Source organism: Python bivittatus, unplaced genomic scaffold (genome assembly GCF_059951505.1).
Source record: "Python bivittatus isolate LINGU-HERP-01145 unplaced genomic scaffold, Pbiv_v1 ctg000980_np1212, whole genome shotgun sequence".
Classification (NCBI taxonomy): Eukaryota; Metazoa; Chordata; class Lepidosauria; order Squamata; family Pythonidae; genus Python; species Python bivittatus.
In genome coordinates this window covers 23895122-23917362 of record NW_028277125.1, presented here as the reverse complement: position 1 = coordinate 23917362, position 22241 = coordinate 23895122, and the positions used below count along the sequence as shown (strand labels likewise).

Below are 22241 nucleotides of genomic sequence, written 5' to 3'. Positions count from 1 at the left end.
TGCATGGAATCATGCCCCAGCCATGTAGTCATACAATCCTTTGCCACTTGATTTAGGTACATTAGCTATGGATTTAATCCTGAATTAGTGTAGAAGCACTGGGTCATTTGTACTTTTTTTTTTTTTTTTTACTGCATTTGAACTTGCCATTCAAAATTCTTTTTGCATGTTAGGTGCTGCAACATCTAAATCCCACTCTTAAGAATTGCCCAGGATTTATTTGGTTCTGAGACCTATTCCTTGTTATTCTTTTTTAGTAAACAATATATTGCACCTTGGATCATGCAGTTTCTGCTGGTTTAGCTGTGTGTATTTTCTGATATCTTTGAGAACTGGAGTTTCAATTCTTCTTAGTTATTTTATATGTACAGTGCTTTAAGAGCAAGTGTTGCAAAGTGAATTGTACAAAGTATTGGCTAACTGTATAACTTGTTTTATATGAAATTGTTTTCCTTGCTTAATCCCTTCTTTTCCTTTTCTTTCTTTAGTAGTGCCTGTTCAAAGGTAAAACAGACTATATATAGCAATGTTCAACCTTCAAATTCCAATTTGTTATGGGATCCTGAATTCATGTTGGATTTTATTGAGAATCCCTCCATTCGCACCCTCAAATATTCAGTGTTGGGCAAGATTCTGAGTGACAATGCACCTAGTCGCTATAGCTTTGTGTGTAATGCACTAATGAATGTCTGCATGGGCCATCAAGATGCAGGCAGGTAAGGCTACTTTGCAAACATAAACCTTCTTGTTTAGGCAAATTTCACAAGCACTGTACCCACTAGGTCTACAATGGGGTAAAAACAGGCAAGATAGTAGATACAGCTCTGCAAAACTAGATCTGCTTCTTTTGTTCATTTGTCATCACGCTTGTGTACACAAGACGTGGCCTGTGCATCATGACTCTGCCATCTTGCTCTTTTTGAACCTCTTCCCCACCAGTGGATACTGATGACTAGTCTCTTACTAGCAGGCTTTTCTGCCAAGGGCTACCTTCCCTAATCTCTGTACTTCTTATAAGACATGCTGACAATACTTCTTACAAGAAGATAGCAAAAGCAAAATTGCACATGAATAACTCTGGCATAAAAATTCAATGCTATGAATTTTATTTCAAGGATTAAAAAAAATTGATGAAGGAAAATCACTTGGCTAAGAGATTGCAACTTGTTGGCTGGACCAGCTGCAGGATTTGGCAGTTGCAGGTACTATGCTATGGTGGTTCTCTCCTTTCTCAGAGGCTGAGTCCAGTCAGTGTTGACAGATCATGCCCTTAGCTCCTCTAATGGTATGTGACCTCAGAAGACAGGAAGAAGAGCTGCAGCTTAGACAACTGTCATGCAAAAGGTATCTCAGCTCACAGAAGGAAAAGTGTCTCAGAAGGGACCCTCCCTAGTTTTCTGGAAAGTAAAAGTAAAGGAGGGGAGAAATGCTTTCAGACTTGCAATATTCTGTTACTTTAACCTTACAATAAATGTACTGTTAGGACACATGGTTTGTGCTTCTTGTCTGGACCACTCAAAAGGCTCACAGCCCTTCACCTGTGGAGTACCCCAGGGCTTTCTCCCCTTCTGTTTAACAACTACATGAAACCATTGGGTGAGGCCATCAGTCAGTTTGGGGTCTGGTATCATCAATATGTGGATGTACACCTCAACTCCAGGCCACCCAAATGATGCTGTCAATGCTCTGTCCCGGTGTTAAAGGTCTGGATGGAAAGGAACTCACTCAGGCTCAATCCTACCAAGGCCAAGTTGCTTTCAATTTTTGGGTCCCCTGGATCTGGGGACTTTCCATTTTTATTCTTGGGTGGGGTTCCACTTCCCCCATTCAAGACTGTTGCACCATCTGGGGACTGTCCCAGATTCACAGCTTCTGCTCAAATGGTAGGGGACACCTGTGGCCAAGAGGGCCTTTGTATATCTTCATCTGGTCTGCCAGTTGTGGCTGTTCCTGGATCAGTAGGCCCTTCAGACAGTTATTCATGTTGTAGTCACCTCACAGTTAGATAGTTGCAATGTACTGTAATGGAGCTGCCCTTGAAGACCACTTAGAAGCTGCAGCTGATCCAGAACATAGTGCAGACAGTGTTGGTCATGCCTCAGGATACCATGTGACACCACTCATCTCAAGCTGAGCTGGTTGCCAGTAGGCTTCTGGGTACAATTCAGGGTGCTAGTTATCACCTATGAAGACATTCATAGCATAGGTCCAGTATATCTCCCATGGTCTTTGCCCATTTGGTATGCATCGAGTCCCCTCAGTTGAATGATCCCATCTATTGGGACCCAGGAGGCATGACTTCTCTTTCACGGTGTCTGCCTTCTGGAATGATATTTCCCCTGAGAGCTGTTTATATCCCACTCTGATGATGATGTTCCACAAGTTTTTAAAAACCTGGCTCTTCTTCCAGACCTTGGAGTAGGGTGTTTGTGAAGCCCTGGGTGGTTGGTTATGCAGTTTATCCAGATGCTTGGGTTCTTTTTATTGTTTTCCTGTTTTAAATGTAAGCTGCCCAGAGTCATTTTGGAGTCAGGTGGGTTCTAAATCTACCAAATAAATAAACAATATTTATTTGGATATATTTGGAAGGATATATTATTCCTTCCTCCAAATTCTGAATTCTGGCATCATGCTACTACTACAGTATCATATAATGGTGCACATGCTTTTTCCTACACAGATATCTCTTTGAAGGAAAATCATGCATGAAGAGTGTCCCTGGTGATCTAAAGCCTTCAAACAATTGCAGTCATTGGCTGGGTCCATGCATTGCACTAAATCCTAATGTACTTTGTGTGCTTTAGCTAACCATGAGGAAGGAACCCAGCATGTCTTATGGTTTAGCTTTATGCGTGAAGCAGATCACTTATAAACAGTGTTAAAATAAACCATGTCTTAGCATGCTATATGAAACCCATAATCTCGAGAAATGGATATACAGCAGACACTAGAACTGCATTTTCACATAAAAGCTCATGTATCTTACTGAAATATACTGCTGTACTGCTATTGTAAGATATCAAATTGTCCAGCAATGTTGCAATCTCCTGAGTTTCAGATAGTGGAGCAACACATCTAACTCTGGAAATTGTAGGCTTCCTCATCCATTTGATAATTGATAATATTTTAAGAAGACTTTTTTTACAGCTTATCTCCAGAACTGATTTAAATCATATATTTTAACTCCACATATTTTACTTCCACCCAGGGAGCCATTTTTTAAAAGCACAGAGTCATTTTTCTTTTCTCCTTCATTCCATCTTTATTTTCTATAAATATATTAATAAAAAGAAAATGCGGTCAGCTGCAGACTATTGGACACAGCAAATATTTGACTGCCATGAAATTGTTACTTTTTCCTTTCAGTTAGCATGATTTTTAAAATTTATTTTTGTCTTCTAGAATTAATGATATTGCCAACTTGTGTGCAGAGTTAACTGCTTGCTGTACAGTGCTAAGTTCAGAATGGTTAGGGGTCTTGAAAGCCCTTTGCTGTTCTTCAAATCATGTCTGGGGATTTAATGATCTTCTCTGCAGCGTGGATGTAAGTGCAAAAGATGCAGTTAAAAAGATAAGTTTGATTTTTATTTTGTGTAGTGAATATTTGTAGCTTTCTTGTATAATAAAAAAGGCAGATACTTCTTTTATATTATGCTTCTTACACATAATACAATATTTGTTAATTTACATGAATCATTTCTGCATTTTTTTTTGTCTCAGTCTGTTAGCTACTACTTACACATGTCACAGTAATACACTAGACTTTCAGAGATTCATGCAGGCATTGAAAAGACTCAGAGTAGGAGCAGTGTAGCACCAAATTCCAGCCTCATTTGTAAAGGTGCATTTAAGAAATGGGATTAATGTTACTTTTTCACAAGAAAGAAGAAGAACTGCAAAGCAGAAAAAGTGAGGCAAACCATAGGTGGAGGTATAAAACTGGTGCTTCTTCAAGAACTGATTCCATAAGATTCCAAAAAGATCCAAAAAGAACTGCCTCTATGTGCTATCTTAATAAATCAAGCCTTTGTACATATCAAAGAGTTTGCACAGGGAATAATCTTTGTAAATGCTTAGACTTTAGAGACAAGTCTTACTGCAAATAGTTCATATTCAAGTATGAAACCATGGAATATGCTAAAATATCCTATGATACATCAAAAAACTCATATAGGATAGGAAATGTATAATTGTTCCATGTGTAAAAGAAGCTTCCTTCTTAAGAAAAAAATGTCCTGATCATAAAAGAATCTACATGACAGGATAATCATATGAGTTCAAATAAAACTAGGAAGAAATGTAGATAGAATTCCGATCTACATACCAATGAAGTAAAGCTCAGAAGACCAACATATCAATGATGTGGCTGGAGCTTTTCTCACTAAGCAATATTTATAATCAAAGAATCTACTAGGATGGGAGGGACTTGAAAGCTTCAGTGTAAAAATATCATTCAAGGAAGACCAATGATGATTTTAGTAACCTTTGGTGGATTTTAACCTTTGCTGCTCTGTTTTTAAATATGTTGTGATGCTTTGGTCTCTTAATTGCATTTTTATTACTGTATTTTAAACATTGTTTTTCTTTGTTAGGCATTTGTGTTGTTTAGACAGATGAGATAGGAATACGTTAACAATAAATATCCAAAGGATCCCTATTTGACACACATAGTTGTGGCTATAATTATTTTAGGGTTGTTGATGGTCCCTTCTTTGGCTAAGTTTAGGGACAGCAAATAATTCATACCCTTCATTAAAATGCAGGTTCCTTTAATTTTATGATCCAGCCCTCTGCTATAACCCTAGGCAATTGAGTGTTCAATTTGATTAGGTACTGAGTCTGCTTGACTGAACTATTTGTTTTCCACTGCTTTCAGGAGAGATTTCAGGAGAGATTCTACCTGAGTGTAAGGGAAAGCAGTACACTGAGAAACCTGTAACTGTTCATTGAAGTCAGAGGACTTTTCTCTGCAGAACCATGTTAACATTGACATGATTTACCCCATGTAGTGGAAATGGAGGTATTACTAGAGTTGGACTGAGATTGGTGTAGCATTTTATGAACACCTTTATACCCCTGGTTTTGGAAATTTTCAATAATCCCCATTGCCAAGGTAACTGAACCAAGATATCTTGTCTTGCCATAATGCTATAATAAAGCCATTTCAGTGCAGTAGAACCTCTCTTGTAGTGGCAGCTGGATGTATTTACCTGTCTTCTTAACTGTGATGTGGTTACCTTAGCTACTGGGGCATTAATCTCCTCTGAACAGTGCTATTTTTGCCCTGAGTTCTATTACCTCTGTCTATACAGCACTCTCAGACTTCACACTCTCAGACCTCTGACTTGCTAGGATCATAGCAAGTTAAAAACCAGCAACAGATATATTGTGGCACAGTATCAGAGAAGGATAGATTGATCAATAGAAAGATAGGTGTCAGCTCTCTGGTTTATAATGCTTCAACATAATTTGGTCTATGTAAAAAATAATGCCATGTTTCTGTCCCATCAAATGAACCAAATGAAATGATGTCCCTGGTTTTTTTTTTTCCTTTAAGGTGAGTGATCTGTCATTCCATGATTCATTGGCCACCTTTGTTGCCATACTGATAGCTCGACAATGTTTTTTCCTTGAGGATGTAGTTCAGCACGTGGCTCTTCCTTCTTTACTTACAGCCGGTGAGTTGTATTGATGCCAGGGCCACTGCATTTATTTCTTCAAACTGAAGACTCTTTTCTTGGGTAAAGCCATGTTCTCGCTTTCTTTTTCTTTTTCTAAAGTATAAGATGGGCTGGGCACTCTAAACATATTTAATAATCTTTCGAGGTGCATTATTAACACAATAACAGTACCTCGGAGAGAAAGATTTGCTAAGAGTTTTTGTAGTACAGTCCATTAGCCCAGTAACCATTTCTTACTCCTTGCGCTAGAAATCAAAGCAAAAGGCGTTTTATCTTTTTTGCATGTATAAATTGAGCAAGTATTTTTTTTATTACTGTTTTATCTGTGATGTCTCATTTCTGCCATCAAATATTAATTTTGCTTTGGGCTTTGTTACAGTGTGTTGCACAGCTGTTAGTTTCACTCTCGCAGTACTGTTGCTTTTGAATTTTTGTAAATTCATATGATCTTACATTTTGCATTATGTTTACTTGAAACTACTCCTTAAAGTCTCACACACATTCATATTTGGCTTTTTATACTTTTTATATATCTATATATCTAATGTGTGTGTGTGTGTGTGTGTATACTGTATATACATACTGTATTTTGCAGTTCCCACATTATGTTGTTATTTCCCATAATCTTTCCTTGTTGTACATCCAACACTTGTTTTTGTAAACCATTTTTCTTTGGTCATATATTTCACGTTTGTCATTTTCCCTCGTAAACTGTCTTGTCAGTATCTATCAAATCTCCAGAATACAGTCAACATGTTAAATAATAGCATAAATGTTTTGTCACTTCGTATAAAAGTGTATTAAGCTGGAAAAATAGATAACAAAACAGGATTGAAATATATTTATGAAAACATGTTATTTTTATTTTGCAGAACATTTGATACAGTAAGAATTTTCCTCAGCATTAATGTTTGAAAGTCTTATTTTTATTTTTGGCGTATACGAGTTTTTCAAATTAGTTTCAGGATTTTTTTCAGTTGGGTTGAAGCACTGAGGATGACATTTTGGTTTTCTGTGATATGATGATAAAGTGGTACCCTTTTCCTTAGCTTGTGGAGATCCAGATGCTGAGCCAGGAGCAAGGATGACATGCAGGCTTCTTCTACATCTCTTTCGGACACCCAAGGTTTCCCTGTTGTCAAGTGGTAAGAACTCCAAATCTGTTTCCTTCACAGAACAGTAACTTGTGTCACTGAGACAGAAATCTGTATTCCTAAAGAATCATCTCTTTTTATACAGAAAAATGTTTCCCAGGAATTCGGTCATCTTGTGATCGCCGACTTTTAACTGCTGCTCACAATAGCATAGAAGTGGGAGCAGTATTTGCTGTTCTGAAAGCAATTCTGATGCTTGGTAAGATCTTGCTTTAAAGTTCTTCATGTGTATGTTTATTTTGAAGCGAGGCATATGGTTCTCAATGGGATTTACTCCCAGATATACATTATGATGTTTACTGAAAACCTGTTAGATTATAAACCTGAAACTTTTCTGAGGAAAGTGAATCAGAGTGCCTGAAGCATCTTCCAGGATGAATTGTAGATTAATAGAAGTACAAATGGGAGCTAGTATAGTGTACTGGTTAAAATATTGGATGGGCCAGTGGAGGCCAAGTTGAAGTCCCACTTGCCCCCAGACCTCAGTGCGTGGCTTTGGACAATAACTACCTCTCAGCTCAACCTAACTCACAGAGTTATTGTAGTGTGGAAAGATGAAGGGGAACCCTCCATTTGCATTTGGGCTCCTAGGAAAAAGACAGGATATAAAATTAATAGCTAAATAACACATCAGACATATTGATAAATCAATATTCCTCCTATCCAGTATTATAAATACACTTTTAATGTGTTTGCTTGTTAAAGTACATAACTTCGGGTTGTAGTACATTGTCTTTTACTTGCTTTAACTTAAAATTCAAAAATGTTTATTTTACATCCATATAAGAACTTCAGGCAGCTAACAAATTATATAATACTATAGCATACGTTATTGAAAAAATGTTTGTTATACTAACCATCCTAAAAACAACAGCCAGAAATCCTCAAATATTAAAATAATATACCAACAACTTCGAAAACTGGGAGTAGCATTGAGCAAAAATAAATTAAGAGAGCACTCAGGTGAAAGCCAAACTATATTAAAAGACTAATAAGCCTTTTCATCTTTGTACTAATCCTGCAATGTAGGTGACGCTGAAATTGGAAGCAACAATATCCCCTCCTTGAAAAATTCAGATTACTCAGTGCAAAGTCTATTGGGAGATCTAAATGATGATGAGATATGGGGTGCTGCCTCGCAGTCTTTGTGTGGAAAAACCATTTCCATTGAAACTGCTACTCTCAGTGAATATGCTAGATATGTACTAAGAAGCATTTGTCAGCAGGTAACACTGGTCTTCATTTTCCTTTATTATTGACTATATAGATATTATTTTGCAAATATGACACTGTTGCCATACTCCAGGAATTGTGCAAGTTGGTGACTGCAGGCTTCCCAACGTGTAGATCGGTCTGTGTGCCCATGTGGAATGGAAGCAATTACTCTTGCCAACATATTCTGGTAATCGTAAATAGGGTCAATGTAGAATAACCATTGGAGTAGGACCAGAGATTCCCAGTTTCAAATCTCTATTCAGCCATGTGCCAGTCTTTGTCTTATAGCCTAAACTGGGGTTAAGAGTATTATGATAATAAAATGCCAGTGACATATACATTTTAACTCTTGCAAAGAAAAGGTGGGATATGAATATATTACAAACCATAACTACAGCACTAAAAAGTGGTATTTTATTCAAAATGATTTCAAACTGTAAATATGGAGGAAAGGGCATCTATTGTATTTGTGTTCAAGTCAGTTCTTCAGTATAAGTGTGTGCAAGATGAAGCTAAACTCAATTTTTTGTCATGTAATGAAATCTCTACTATGAATTTCATTTGTTTTGAAAAAATATTGTACTTTTGTGAAACATTGAAGTTACATTTAAGATATACATTTCAGTTTGGCTTTGGCTTTTTTATTGACACTTATTCTCAGTTGAATTCTTTTGGCAGGAATGGGTGGGGGAACACTGCTTGAAAGAACCTGAAAGGCTGTGTACCGACAAAGATCTTATCCTGGATCCAGTTCTCTCCAACAAACAAGCACAGAAATTGTTGCAGCTTATCTGTTATCCTCACAGTGTTAAAGAATGTACAGAAGGGGACAATCCTCAGAGACAACACATCAAGCGCATCCTTCAGGTAACCACATTTAAAACGAAATTACGTATTTAAAATGAGGTAAGAAAGAGGCTTGTCTTTGATTTCCTTTCTTTTCTGCATTATTGTTGCCCTCTTTTTTCTAAGTTAAGTAAATGCTTGGAATATTGTTTCATAATTATTGATGGGTGTTAAACAGGAAAGTGTGCAATTATCAAGGTGGAATCATTGAGGCATAGAAGGGAAGGGTTGAAAGGGACCTTGGGGTTTATCTAATCGAATTACCTCAGTTCGGGAATCCACTACTACAGAATTCCCAACACTCACCATCCAGCCTCTATTTCAGTGTTTCTCAATCTTGGCAACTAGATTGACTTGTGGACTTCAGCTCCCAGAATTCCCCAGCCAGCATGGCTGGCTGGAGAATTCTGGGAGTTGAAGTCCACACATCTTCAAGTTGCCAAGGTTGAGAAACACTGCTCTATTTAAATATTTCCTGCATAGGACAATCCCTTACCTCTGTTTTGGTTGCTATTTTTGGATGCACTTAAATTAGTCAATGACCTCCCTGAATTGTGGTGCTCAGAACTGTATACTATATTCTAGGTATAGAATATGACTGACACAGAATAGAGAGGAACAATGATTCCTCTTGATCCTGATATGACATTTTTGCTGATGCAGCATGTAATCGTTGTTGCTTTTTGGGTGGAAGGGGCAGCTGCATCACATTGTTGTTGTGATGCAGGCTGTGATGCAGGCTGTGATCCATCTTTTACACTTGTACTATGGCCCACAACGGTCCTCTGATCCATCCTGGATCAAGCTGAGGGATAGGTTGAGTGGCGTACTACAGTGCTCTGTTCTAGGCCCAGTATTGTTCAACACATTTATAAATAACTTGGATGAAGAAGTAGAAAATATGATTATCAAATTTGCAGGAGACACAGAGATGAGGGTGGAAGGAAATAACACTTTGAGAACAGAATACAGCTCAAGAGGATCATAAAAGACTGAAACAATCAGAAGAAACTGGAGTTTAATTTTCACAGAGAGAAATGCAAAGTCCTACATTTGAATCAGAAAACTCAAAGGCATAATATATGCACAGGTTGCATTCCCATTGTTAAACTAGATTTGAATGGAGGACAAACATTGATCAAGTTGATACTTCTTTAAGGCCATATTCTCCTTCTCTATCCTGTTTTCCTAATTTAATCCATTAACAGCCAGCGGTAGTGAACAAAATTAGCTGCATCCAATATACAGGTATAACAAAATATTTTATGTGACATAATAAAACCATATGTCAACTTTATAGATAAAAACGATCATTTTAGAAATGTTATGAAGAAAAATATCATTTTCTCCTCTTTTCTGGCCCAGAATCTAGACCAGTGGACTCTCAGGCAATCATGGTTAGAACTTCAGCTAATGATCAAACAGTGTTTGAAGGAACCTGTGAGTATCTCTTTCTTTCTTTTTTGTAATTAATCATGTATCTTTAAAAATTAACTTAGTGTATGAGCAAACATACCATGAATGCGCTAGTTTACTTATGTTTTACTGTAGGGTTCTGGGTCTGTGGCTGAAATGAACAGCTTGTTGGATAATATTGCAAAGGCGACAATAGAGGTGTTTCAGCAATCCGCTGATCTAAACAATAACTCTTCTAACTCTGGTATAGGCCTCTTCAATCCAAACTCTCTTGGAAACGCTGACACACATATTACAAGACCGAACTGTAAAAAGACATTCCTAAGGTAATGTAATCAATCTGAACTGGTAATGATGAAACTGTGTGCACTTTTTTTTGTCGGAGCCCTTGAGAGTGGTCTGCCACTGAATAAATACGGTTTTAACTCCAAGTATCAAATATAGTGTGCTGAACCAAAAATCTTCTTCACAGAGTATTAGTTTCTTCTGCGTGCAAAAACTCTGCAAGAAGTATCTCTGCATGCAAGGATTTCTTCATTCTCTTGATTGTTTGCTATATACACACTAAAGAGGATAAACACAAATGTTAGCAGCAAGCTAAATAAATACTCTGAGTCAGTGAATTAAGAATTTGATAAACTTTCTCTGATTCAGAAGCAAAATAGGTTGTTGAAATATAATACAATGTCATTTTATAAAAGAACCCAAAGCTGCTAATTAGACCTGACCCCTTGGTGAACCCTACTATATTTTTTTAAACTTTAAGGAAAACAATCCTTAGTTTAAAGTGAGGTATAATTTCCTCCTTTTTTCATTTCTAACAAGTGGTCCTTCATTGGAATAAACAGGAAATTTCTACCTAAGCAGATAACATCCAGGATGTTAGATCTGGATTAGGAATTCTAAATGATACTTAGTCAAACTGAATTTAAACTACAGGTAGTCCTCGACTTACTACCATTTGTTTAACAACTGTTTGAAGTTACAATGGCACCGAAAAAAGTGACTTACGACCTGTCCTCGCATTTACAACTGTCACAGCATCCCTGTGGTCACATGATCAAAATTCGGGTGCTTGGCAACTGGCATGTATTTATGACAGTTGCAGTGTCCTGGGGTCATGTGAATGCCATTTGCGACCTTCCCAGAGGCCTTCTGACAAGCAAAGTTAATGGGGATTTGTTTAACAACTGTGTGATTCACTTAACAACCATGGTGATTTGCTTAACGACTGCAGTGAAAAAGGTCATAAAATTGGGCGTGACTCACTTAATGACTGCATCACTTAGCGATGGAAGTTCTGGTCCCAATTTTGGTCGTAAGTTGAGGATTTCCTGTATTACTCTACTGTACTCAGTATATATTCTGCCTTTCCTCCAGTTGCTTAAAGTGGCATACATGGCATTCTCTCTTCTAATTTTTCCTCTTTAAAGCAACCCTATGCTGTGAAATGTGGGCTCAGAAAGAGTGATTGGCCAAAATCATGCAGTGAGCATTCACTGTGGCTGAGGGTGGACTTGGACATGGCTCTCCCTAGTCCTATCCCTAACACCACATGCCTTACACACATCAATTCTCAATTTAAGATTTATTTATTTCTTATTTAACTTTCTTTCTTTATTACCCTGTGTGGAATTCTGTGCCTTATTTTAAGGCATATAGTAGGTTACTAAAATCTCGTGTATATATTCAAATATGAGAAAAAGTACTGAATATATTGAATAATATTGAATAATATTCTGCTCGAAATATCTTATGTGTTTCATGTCTTTAGCTCTTCTGAACGACGAGGTGTCTGGTTAGTGGCTCCCCTGATTGCAAAGCTGCCGACGTCTGTTCAAGGCAGAGTCTTGAAAGTAGCTGGAGAAGAGCTAGAGAAAGGCCAGCACTTGGGATCATCTTCAAAGAAGGAGAGAGACAGGCAAAAACAGAAGAGGTAGAAGATACTGGAAAATATTGCTGTATTTTAAAGCAGTAATATCTGCTGGAAAGATGACCTGCAGAATTTGATCCTTCACTAAAGAAACCAGTAGCCATCTTTTGTTTTTGTTTTTGGAAAAAAAAAGTCAATGGTGTGGCATTCATTTTTAAGGAAATTAACCCAGTAAATTCTTAAATAAAGGGAGGTTTACCTTTGATGCTCCCGGTTGCCTAGAAATATCATAGTGTTTTGAAAACTAAACTGAATACTTATCCCAAAGATTATGAAAAGAATACCAAAGCAACTTATTTTGCCCCTTTAATTTTCACATGAAGATAAGCACTTTTACAATAGATCTACTTATTACAAATAAGATCTTCTTTTTCGAATAGACATTTAACTCTTATATAGGATTCGGCCTAGAAATTTGGAATGCATGGTAAATCATGACATACCAAGATGTGCGTCTTTCACTGAAAAATATTCCAGTAATTCATATTCTTGTCTGAATTTGGAATTTTTCTTTTCTTTTATCATCCACATCCAATTTTATGTTTCAAAATTAAATTAATTTGTCTTGAACTAGTTATTAGTTGTCAAAAATGAATTAAATAACACTTGGTTACCAAGATGAGAAGATGCTCCTTGCTAAATGTTCTTTGAGTTGCTTAGTAATCTAAATAGTATTAGAAATTACATACTATTTCTGTCACCGTGAAAGTAAAATACAAAATGGAACAGGGAACACAAGAATCTTATACTTCTTTGCCTTTTCTGTAAAATATATAGGATGAACTGACTTGCCTCAAACTACAAGAGGATTTGAGAGGCCTGTTTTATGAGAAAAAGGTGTCACACATCTCTTAATATTAGGCAATATTGAACCATTTGCCTAAACAAGTAGTTTTGTGCTTGCTATCCCCAGGAATCCTATCTAAATTGATTTGTATATGACTGCAGAAAACTTTTCTATGCTTTCATACATTGGGGGCAGGGGATACCTATATAAATTATTATTCTCCAGAGATTCCTTATTACTGCAAAAGTTATCAATGTTTTGGAGAAATTTCCTACCATTAGAACATAAGAGGAGTTCTCCTGGCCTGGACTATAAACCGTTTGAACCATCAATCTAGTCACATGCATGAGTTAAGGCAGGAACAATTTTGTGGTTTTTGCCCATTAAAATAGTGATGAGGCTTCATAAAGAAATCCTTTTAGAGAAGCACTGAAAAGGGGAAGGAAGGATTTAGGGAGAGGAAGTATCAGAATGACACTACTAATTCAATGCCCTCTTTGCTTTTTTAAGTATGTCTCTTCTGAGTCAGCAACCATTCCTGTCTTTGGTACTTACTTGTCTCAAGGGACAGGATGAGCAGCGTGAAGGGCTTCTAACATCTCTACAAAATCAAGTTAATCAGGTAAAAACAAACAGATAATTCTGTGCTCTGCATCTGTTAAAAATCAATTAAAGTAATGGATTAAGGCAGATGGGAAATCATATCTGAAACTGCATTCATGTCAGTTATAGGAAAATAAGTGAAAGTAATTCATTTATAAATCTTGTTTATCACTGATGTCCTTCACCATTTTTGTATCCTACAAAACATGTTGAATTTCTCAGAAATAGAAATAGTTACCAGCCCAGCAATAACCCATTCCTTGAATTATACTAGTAGTCTTGTCCCATTTCAATACCGGCTTTCCACATCTTCACTGTAGGAATAATACCAAATTCAAATGAGTTTCTACATTTATATGAACTCAGTGAGATATTTAATTATTTTTCACTGTAATCTCCTACGCTATAACACTTGCCTATGTTCCAATAGAGGCTTATCATACAGCAAGGAGAACTGGTTTTTCAAGAGATTAAAGTATGATTCCCACTGAAATCTTAGAGTCCTGCTCTGTAACTATGTATTAAGACCTGATCTACACATTAAAGTAAATGAGATAGTAGAATTAACTAGCCCTTTTAGATTGGATTTGGAGCAGGTATTAATTTTGAATGCTATGTAAGAAAAAATTAGCACATCTAAATTTAGCCCACACTGTACTTCATTTTGGTATTTGATTTTGGTACATGAATTAGATTGAAGGAAGACAAGACTTAGCATGACTGTTAATTGATCCTCAGTTTGAATGCTGAATTCATATATTTCTGTCTTAACATAGCTTGACACTTCGCAGTAATAGTTAGGAAGAAGTATATGGATAGGGCAAATGGAAAGGTATTGTCAGTCTGTCCCAGAAAAGTTTGTATTGTCTAGAAAGAATATTTATTATTTGCTTTGTTCATATGGGATTTTTATCTAGATATTACTAGAGTGAGAGCCAGCTTGGTGTAGTGGTTAAGGCACCAGGCTAGAAGGCAGGAGATTATGAGTTCTAGTCCCACCTTAGACACAAAACCAGCTGAGTGAGCTTGACCCAGTCATTTTCTCTTAGCCCTAGGAAGGAGGCAATGGCAAACCACTTCTGAAATCTTGCCAAGAAATTATTAAAAGAATTATTATTTTAACTGACAAAATAGCTTCCTTTGAAGGATTTCAGAGTTGTATCAAAATAAATATTAGAATAGAAAATAGTACCATGGTTTTCCATATGTGTAGCTTTCTGTTAAAAGGGAAGAGACAGAATAAATAAAGCCAGCAGAAATGCAACAATGATCAAATAAGAAGAGAAGCGTACAGTAAAAGTCTGCAGAAAAGTCATACTATGTTAGACAGGACTAAATACATAGTCTTAGCACATCAGTGCTAATCATATTTTTCTTCCTAGATATTAAGCAACTGGAGGGAAGAACGATACCAGGATGATGTTAAAACTAGACAAATGATGCATGAAGCATTACAACTCCGTCTTAATTTGGTAAGAAAAGGGAATATTTATTTATTTAGAATAATTTTGTGTTGCTTCTCAGAGAGACCTTCTAACTGCCTGAAATAGAAAGATGCTTATAATGTTTCTTAGCTTTATTATTGTTCTTTGTCCTCTCTAAATATTCTACTGCCTTACAACTTAGCATTTTGCATCTTTGAAGAGATTAAACTAGTGGCACTGCAAATATGAGATTAAATAATCAAGACACTTAAGGGCAATGAGATAAATGAAACATCAGAAAATAACTGGACAGAAGTCAATCAATAACATTTAGCAGAGCAGGTGAAAACAAGTCCTACTGCCTGTTTACCCTAGATGACAGAAAACCCAGGCAAAGAAAAAAGGTCTTCATCAGATATTTTGGTGTTAGATGATCCTTCACAGTAATATTTCCAGCCCCTAGAAACACGTGACTAAAAATATCATGTTTGCAGGCAGCAGCAGTAAACAGGCAACATATCACAGGAAAAGACCTTTGTCTTTATTTGCCAACCTTTGTCATTAATTTTGCTTTCCTTCTCTAATTTTTCATTTGTTTTTAAAATACCATGCCTGGTGATGAAAAAAAATCAGGTATGGAATAAGATATGAATGGTAAAAAACAAACAAAATATGACTAGGAAGATCACAAACATACTATATTTTTTCCCATTGATAGATGTGGAATAAATTTTAGGCAATGGGCAGTTTTTAGATATTGGAAATTTTAGATTTCACTGTTTTATTGAAAATCTAGCTCCAGAGGACTATCATGTAAGGAAACACAGATAATTAAGAACAGCAGGACAGCACCTTATGAAGGTTCCCCAACTTCTAGATTGGATTATGTGGTAAGCGGGAAAAAGCCTTCTCCTGTATCCCTCCTAGATTGTGGAAAGCATTTCCATGTGTCCTTGCTTTGTCAGGATTTAGGAAGTAGATAAAAGTATTCTCTTCCACCAAGGAAACTGTTTGGAATGTACACAATACAATATTGCAGTCTAAAAACATTTCCGATTCAGATTTACTGATAAAGAAAATAAGAAAATTTAGAAAATAAGGATTGCACAGTATATTTGATGTATCTTTTTCTAATCTCTGTTTTTTTCAATGGTTCAATTCTAGGTGGGTGGAATGTTTGATACGGTGCAAAGAAGTACTCAGTGGACCACAGACTGGGCACTTTTACTCCTTCAAATAATAACATCAGGAACAGTTGACATGCAAACCAATAAGTATGTCTGCTCTATTGCATATTATATATTATGGCTGTTAGTACTTTGACTTAACGACATTATTTGTTAGGCTAAAATTGCCATTCATTTTGCACAAATGGGCCTGAAATATTGTGGTCCTAATTGTAATTTTCTTCTATGGTAATTTCAAAAGAAAATCCTCCAGATTCTAACAGTGAGGTTTCTTAAATTAAGGGTAACTTCACTATCTTGGGTTCAACATTTACAAACAAAATAGAAATTGGAATACAGCTAATATTACTCCACAGTCTCATTTGAAATATTGCACGAAGTTTATGGTTCCTATGATATTTCACTTCTGCATTAGTAATTGCAGATGCTTTTCCTTTTTGAACACAAACTTTGTCCTTACATTCTTGCATGTGACATTGCAACCCAAGTTCAAAATGATGGGGCTTGGGTTGTGATGTCATGACACACATCATCAGTTTGGCATCTTTGTGTCTAGCTTCAGATGCCAATAGAAAACTTGCAATGACATTGGGATATAAGTATGTAATGTAGCATTTGTGTGATGAAGTCATTGCACATGTATAGTTATTTTGGCATTATCTTGGTTTGTTGTGGGACACTGCTACTTGCTTATCTTTGAGTTGATGTAAAGGTGGATTATTTGACGCTTAGAAAGGAATATTAAGCTTCTGCTTCACTGTAGGCACCAGTACTGCCCTTCAGAATGTAACTTTTTTTTCTTTTCCCTTTTTAGTGAATTATTTACAACAGTGCTTGACATGCTGAGTGTGTTGATCAATGGAACTTTAGCTTCTGACCTCTCAATTGCCTCCCAAATGGGATCTGAAGAGAACAAGAGAGCATACATGAATTTGGTGAAAAAACTCAAAGTGTGTTTCCAATTGACCTCTGAAATCTGTAAAATGCTTAGTGGCCAAGGTGCTGGGCTAGGAACAAGGAAACTGTGAATTTAGTCCTCTCTTAGGCACAAAAAATGGCTGGGTGATGTTGGGCCAGTCAATCTCTATCATCCCAACCTACCTCACAGGTTTGTTATTGTGGGAAAAGTAGGAGGTGGGAGCATTAGCTATGTATGCACCTTGAGTTGACCAAAAATAAAGGTGGGATAAAAACAAACAGTGGCCATAATAAGGAAACTTGGAATTGTAGAGACCCCACACATTTGAAAGATGTCAGGTTGGGGAAGAGTGGAATAAAGTATCAACTGCCTCTGCAGAATTACTAAGAGAAGAACATTTACGTTTTGAGGTGCTTCACTTTTCAAATTTTAAACTGTCTTGCCTCTGTTGCAATCCAGCAGAAATAAGCAAACAAACAAAGGCTTAGTGCAGTAGTAATATACTAACTTGATTAATTAAGAGGAAGTCTACACAAACAATGTGATTTAAATCAAAGTAATGAAAGTAACATTCCTTGATTCTCAAAAAATCACTTCCTCACATGGATTAGCTGTGTTCAGTGTGGAAAAGCTGACTCTATGGATGGATAAAATATTCAGTTTGAATTCCTCCAACTTTGTTAGTTCATACACTTTGCATACCAAAAGGCCTAGAGACAATTCCTGGCTTCCCCATTAAAAAGGGGGGTCAAGTAGGATGTGAGGCAGAGAAGTCGTGCTTGAAACCCTGATTTTTTCAGAGTAGATGATAGCCAGCTAGATGGACAAATAATCTGACTTGATATAGGGTACCTTCCTTTGTTTCTGTGAGGAAATATCAAGATGCGCATCAAGGAGTATTTGTTTATGGAAGCAGCATTAAGCAGAGCACATGTTTTACAAATAAAAGGGCCCAGCTTCAATCCTTTGCATTGCCGCTTTAAAAATTCTTGGTAGCAAAAGTTAGGAAAAACTTATGCTTGAGACCTTGGACAGATTGTGCTTGTCAGAATACCTAATTCTGATCTGGGTAGCCTAATGCTAAAATGAATTCTTATCCATAGCTCTCTGATGACAGATGGTAGACAGACAGGGAAGGAAGGATGGATGGATGGATGGATGGATGGATGGATGGATGGATGGATGGATGGATGGATGAGCAATTAATACTCATTTCTGTAATTTTTGTTCCAGCAGGAGAAAAGAAAAGCTTAGGAAGCACTATTGAAAAACTGTGCTGCACATCTTGAATAAAATTAGTAAAAGTACAAGGAAATGATTCATCTGAAACTTTTCTGGGCTGGAACTGCTTTTTAACATTCTTTACTTCTTTTTTCCCCTCCTATAGAAAGAACTAGGGGATAAATGTTCAGAAAGTATTGACAAAGTTCGTCAGCTCCTGCCCTTGCCCAAACAGATGTGTGACATTATTGCCTGTGAGCCTATGGGATCGTTGATTGATACGAAGGGAAACAAAATTGCTGGATTTGACTCCATAGATAAGAAACAGGCAAGGATAAGCATTTTCTTTAAAACCTTCCTGATGTATCAACTTTCTCGTGAATATAATTTGGTAGAACTTTAATATATTCTATTCAGTCTCTGTTGGCATAAGGCACAGGACCCTAGCAGTTCCCTTTTTATGGCATGTAAATCCTTTTATTATGTTTATATTCAAGTACCATCATACTGTTTAAATAAGAAAATGTTTTTTCTGTAGAAGCAAAATAAATTATTAGAATGACACACACACACATGGCCAGCTCTAGGCTAAAGCCAAGTAGACACCGGCCTAGGGGTGCCAGAACATGACTTTGCCTAAGGTGTCAAATGTCTAGAGCCAGCCCTGCATACACATACATATATTTTCACATAAACACGTTTGTGTCACGTTTTCAAATTTATCTATCAGTGTATTTGTTCAGAGTCATGGGAGAAAGGGAGTAATTAGTGGAGCCAAATGCTGGAACAGTCTCTGATAATTCTACAGAATCCTGAAATGATATCATGTAATGCTACTGAATAAATGTGTAGTGTATTCATAAGTATGAATGGTGCTTGTAATTGTAGTCTATAAGAGAACGACTATTGTATCTGTAGCTTTAAGATTTACATAGAATCCTCACAGACGGTATCTATTTAAAAACCATTTGCCCCATTGATTACATACTTTCTTTTCCTCTGTTCTCCACAGACACGTATAACTATAATATTTATGTCACAACAAATCTGATGATCTTTAAGGTGTCAAAATCTCTTTTGCAGCTTTGTTCTATTACCTGTTTAATCTCATGTTTATACATGTTTCAGTCCGACATGTAAAATATCATAGAATTAATACATTCCATACATTACATTACTGATGCTTTCCTCTGACAATTATATGCATAACTGTTTCAATAAGCAACATTTTGCTCATAAACTGCAATTATATGTTGGGTATTTGGAAATTAGAAGATAAAAGTATGATCAAGCAAACTGTCATTTTACATTGGTATACGTACATTTTTTTGGAACAGGGGCTCCAAGTCTCGATGAAACAGAAAGTATCCCCATGGGATTTATTGGAAGGGAATAAGACTCCTGCTCCATTGTCTTGGGCTTGGTTTGGAACAGTTCGCGTTGATAGGAAAGTAATAAAATATGAGGAGCAGCAGCACCTTCTGCTTTACCACACACACCCTAAACCTAAGCCACGAAGTTACTACCTCGAACCTTTACCTCTTCCTCCTGAAGAGGAGGAGGAAGAAGAAGAGCCTACTACTCCTGAATCTCAGGAACCAGAAAGAAAGTCAGCTGAGCTTTCCGATCAGGGAAAACCTTTAGCAGATGAAGAAAGAAAGGGGAAGGGCAGAAAAAGAAAGACAAAATCAGCTTCCAAAACTGATGTAAGTGGTTAAAATTCATAAAGTGAAGAAAACCTTATTGCATGAATTGGCAATCTTTTCAGGTGCTGATGACCATCTGATGATTTCATGTGAGGTAGCAGACATGAAAGAAATAAGATAAGATTTAAAAACAATTAAATTACATTTAAAATGCCTGAAATATAAGATCTGTATGCAAAGGCACATACATCTCATCAGATTAGTCAGTTTTATGAGATTTTGGATATTTTAGGTTGGGGATGGCCAATTTGTGGGACTCTAGCACTCCATTGATGCTTCCTCCATCCTAAGAGCATGCCATTGTAATTTGGTTTCAATATGCCCACACTTTCGAAGCATGATTTTTTTCCCCAAAACTTCATAAGTTAGTTCACTCAAATCAACCTGAAAATAACAATGTCAGAATTTGGGCAATTGGGGGAAGGTGTTTTGGAGATTCTGAAGGTTCCTGTTTCCATCTGCACCCTTAAAAAATGGGCTGATAAGATGCTGATCCTGCCCCTTTCAGTAGTGTCATTTCATCATCAGGTGACATCTTGCAGCCCTCCAGGAGGACAGGAGACAAAGCTGTCCACTCAGTCCCTCACATATGTCCCACTCTAGAAGCATCATAGAAGCTACATCGCCAGTCTTTATTTTACAGAATGGCAGAATTTAAAATTCCCTTCCACATCTATGAAGATACTTGATGTTTGTAAATACACACACACACACCATATCTTCTCCATAGAAATCAAAATGATGTCTGTTGGGCTCCCAAGTTGTCTGTCATCCAGATATTGGCCTGCTTAATTACATCCAGTTGGCTTTGTCATATATCTTTAGATAATATCCTGCAATGAAACATATGGTTTACTCTATTTTTAGATAAAAGCTTTCTTCTGCATCAGTTGCCTGTTGGATAAGGGAAGTGTGTGATAGCTTTTCAGTACTAGAGTATGTAGTTTCATCATAAATGGCTTGTGGAAGCAACATAACCTTTATAAGAGCAGTTCCTTTCATGACTGATTTCCTAATCTCTTTGACCCTCATGAGTAGAGAACTTAGTCATCTCTACTGATTTAGCAGAATAGCTTACAAGCCGTTAACACTTTTGCAGAACTGTTTGCTTCCTCTTCAAGATCAAGACAGCACTGATTATTTTGGGAAAACCACTAGAATGTACCACCAGGCTTCATTCTGTAACTGGCTCCCATAATACTTGAAATATTTTTTAAATTCTCAAATACATTGGGAAAGCAAGACAAAGTTTTAGAAAATTTTTCAGGTTGAATCCCATCCTATCAATGAAACTGAAAGGAGATGAGAAAGAATATCTCCCAAATTAATTTATAGAACTGGCTGCACATTATGTGGTGATGGACATTAATTCAGTTTTCTTTTCTAAACAGTCCTATTGGTCCTCCTGGACCTTCTTCATGTAAAATCTGTTCAGAAGTGCTTCAGTAAAGGCACTACTGCTGCATAATGCTTAATGAAAGGTTAAAATAAGAGGACTATTTTAGGACTCTAATTCCAGTATATCCTACAATAGATTCATTGACATAAACTAGCGGTTCTCAAACATTTTGGTCTCAGCACCCTTTTACATTCTTAAAAATAATTGAGGGCCCCAAAGAACTTTGGTTTACTGTATGTGGGTTATATCTATCAATAATTACTGTATTAGAAATTAAAACAGAGAAATTTAAAAATATTTATTTATTTATTTGACTTCTCCTGACCATACTTTGAGAACTGCTGCCTTAGACCATTTGATTTTAGCTTGTGTTACAAGATCTTAAGTCCCTCAGTGAAACCATCAATAATGGGCAATTTCCTCACCACTATCAAGATGAAATCTCACATTTCAATGTACAATTGAAGAGAAGTATCTTGTTCAGTGAAGCCCAACAAACTTGGCCTGTGTTATATACTCATAACGTACATCTTAGAACATGCTTAAGAGACCTTGACAATGCACAAGGATACTGTGGTATCAAAATGTGGAAAGTATTTCTTGAAAGAATAAAATTTAGAAAGCTTCATTTTTTAAAAACTTGAATTTATTGACAGCTTACCTAATTCCTTCCTGTAATTTCCTTTGGTGAAGTCTAGATATATGTTTCTAATTGCCTAGATATTGGGGCTTTGATATAATTATAGGTGC

General features: G+C 36.6%; 1 protein-coding gene across 1 annotated transcript in view; it reads left to right on the top strand.

The window, feature by feature from the left end:
* The window catches only part of MED12L (mediator complex subunit 12L), a 190729-nt gene that overhangs the window by 146720 nt on the left and 21768 nt on the right, over positions 1-22241 (top strand). The window contains exons 21-36 of the mRNA XM_088132176.1: positions 489-716; positions 3403-3544; positions 5558-5678; positions 6731-6826; positions 6921-7034; positions 7865-8061; positions 8729-8917; positions 10262-10336; positions 10448-10638; positions 12087-12248; positions 13543-13654; positions 15018-15107; positions 16224-16333; positions 17061-17196; positions 18553-18714; positions 19724-20092. Coding sequence (XP_087988302.1) covers positions 489-716; positions 3403-3544; positions 5558-5678; positions 6731-6826; positions 6921-7034; positions 7865-8061; positions 8729-8917; positions 10262-10336; positions 10448-10638; positions 12087-12248; positions 13543-13654; positions 15018-15107; positions 16224-16333; positions 17061-17196; positions 18553-18714; positions 19724-20092 — 2494 coding nt within the window. The remainder of the gene's footprint in view (positions 1-488; positions 717-3402; positions 3545-5557; positions 5679-6730; positions 6827-6920; positions 7035-7864; positions 8062-8728; positions 8918-10261; positions 10337-10447; positions 10639-12086; positions 12249-13542; positions 13655-15017; positions 15108-16223; positions 16334-17060; positions 17197-18552; positions 18715-19723; positions 20093-22241) is intronic.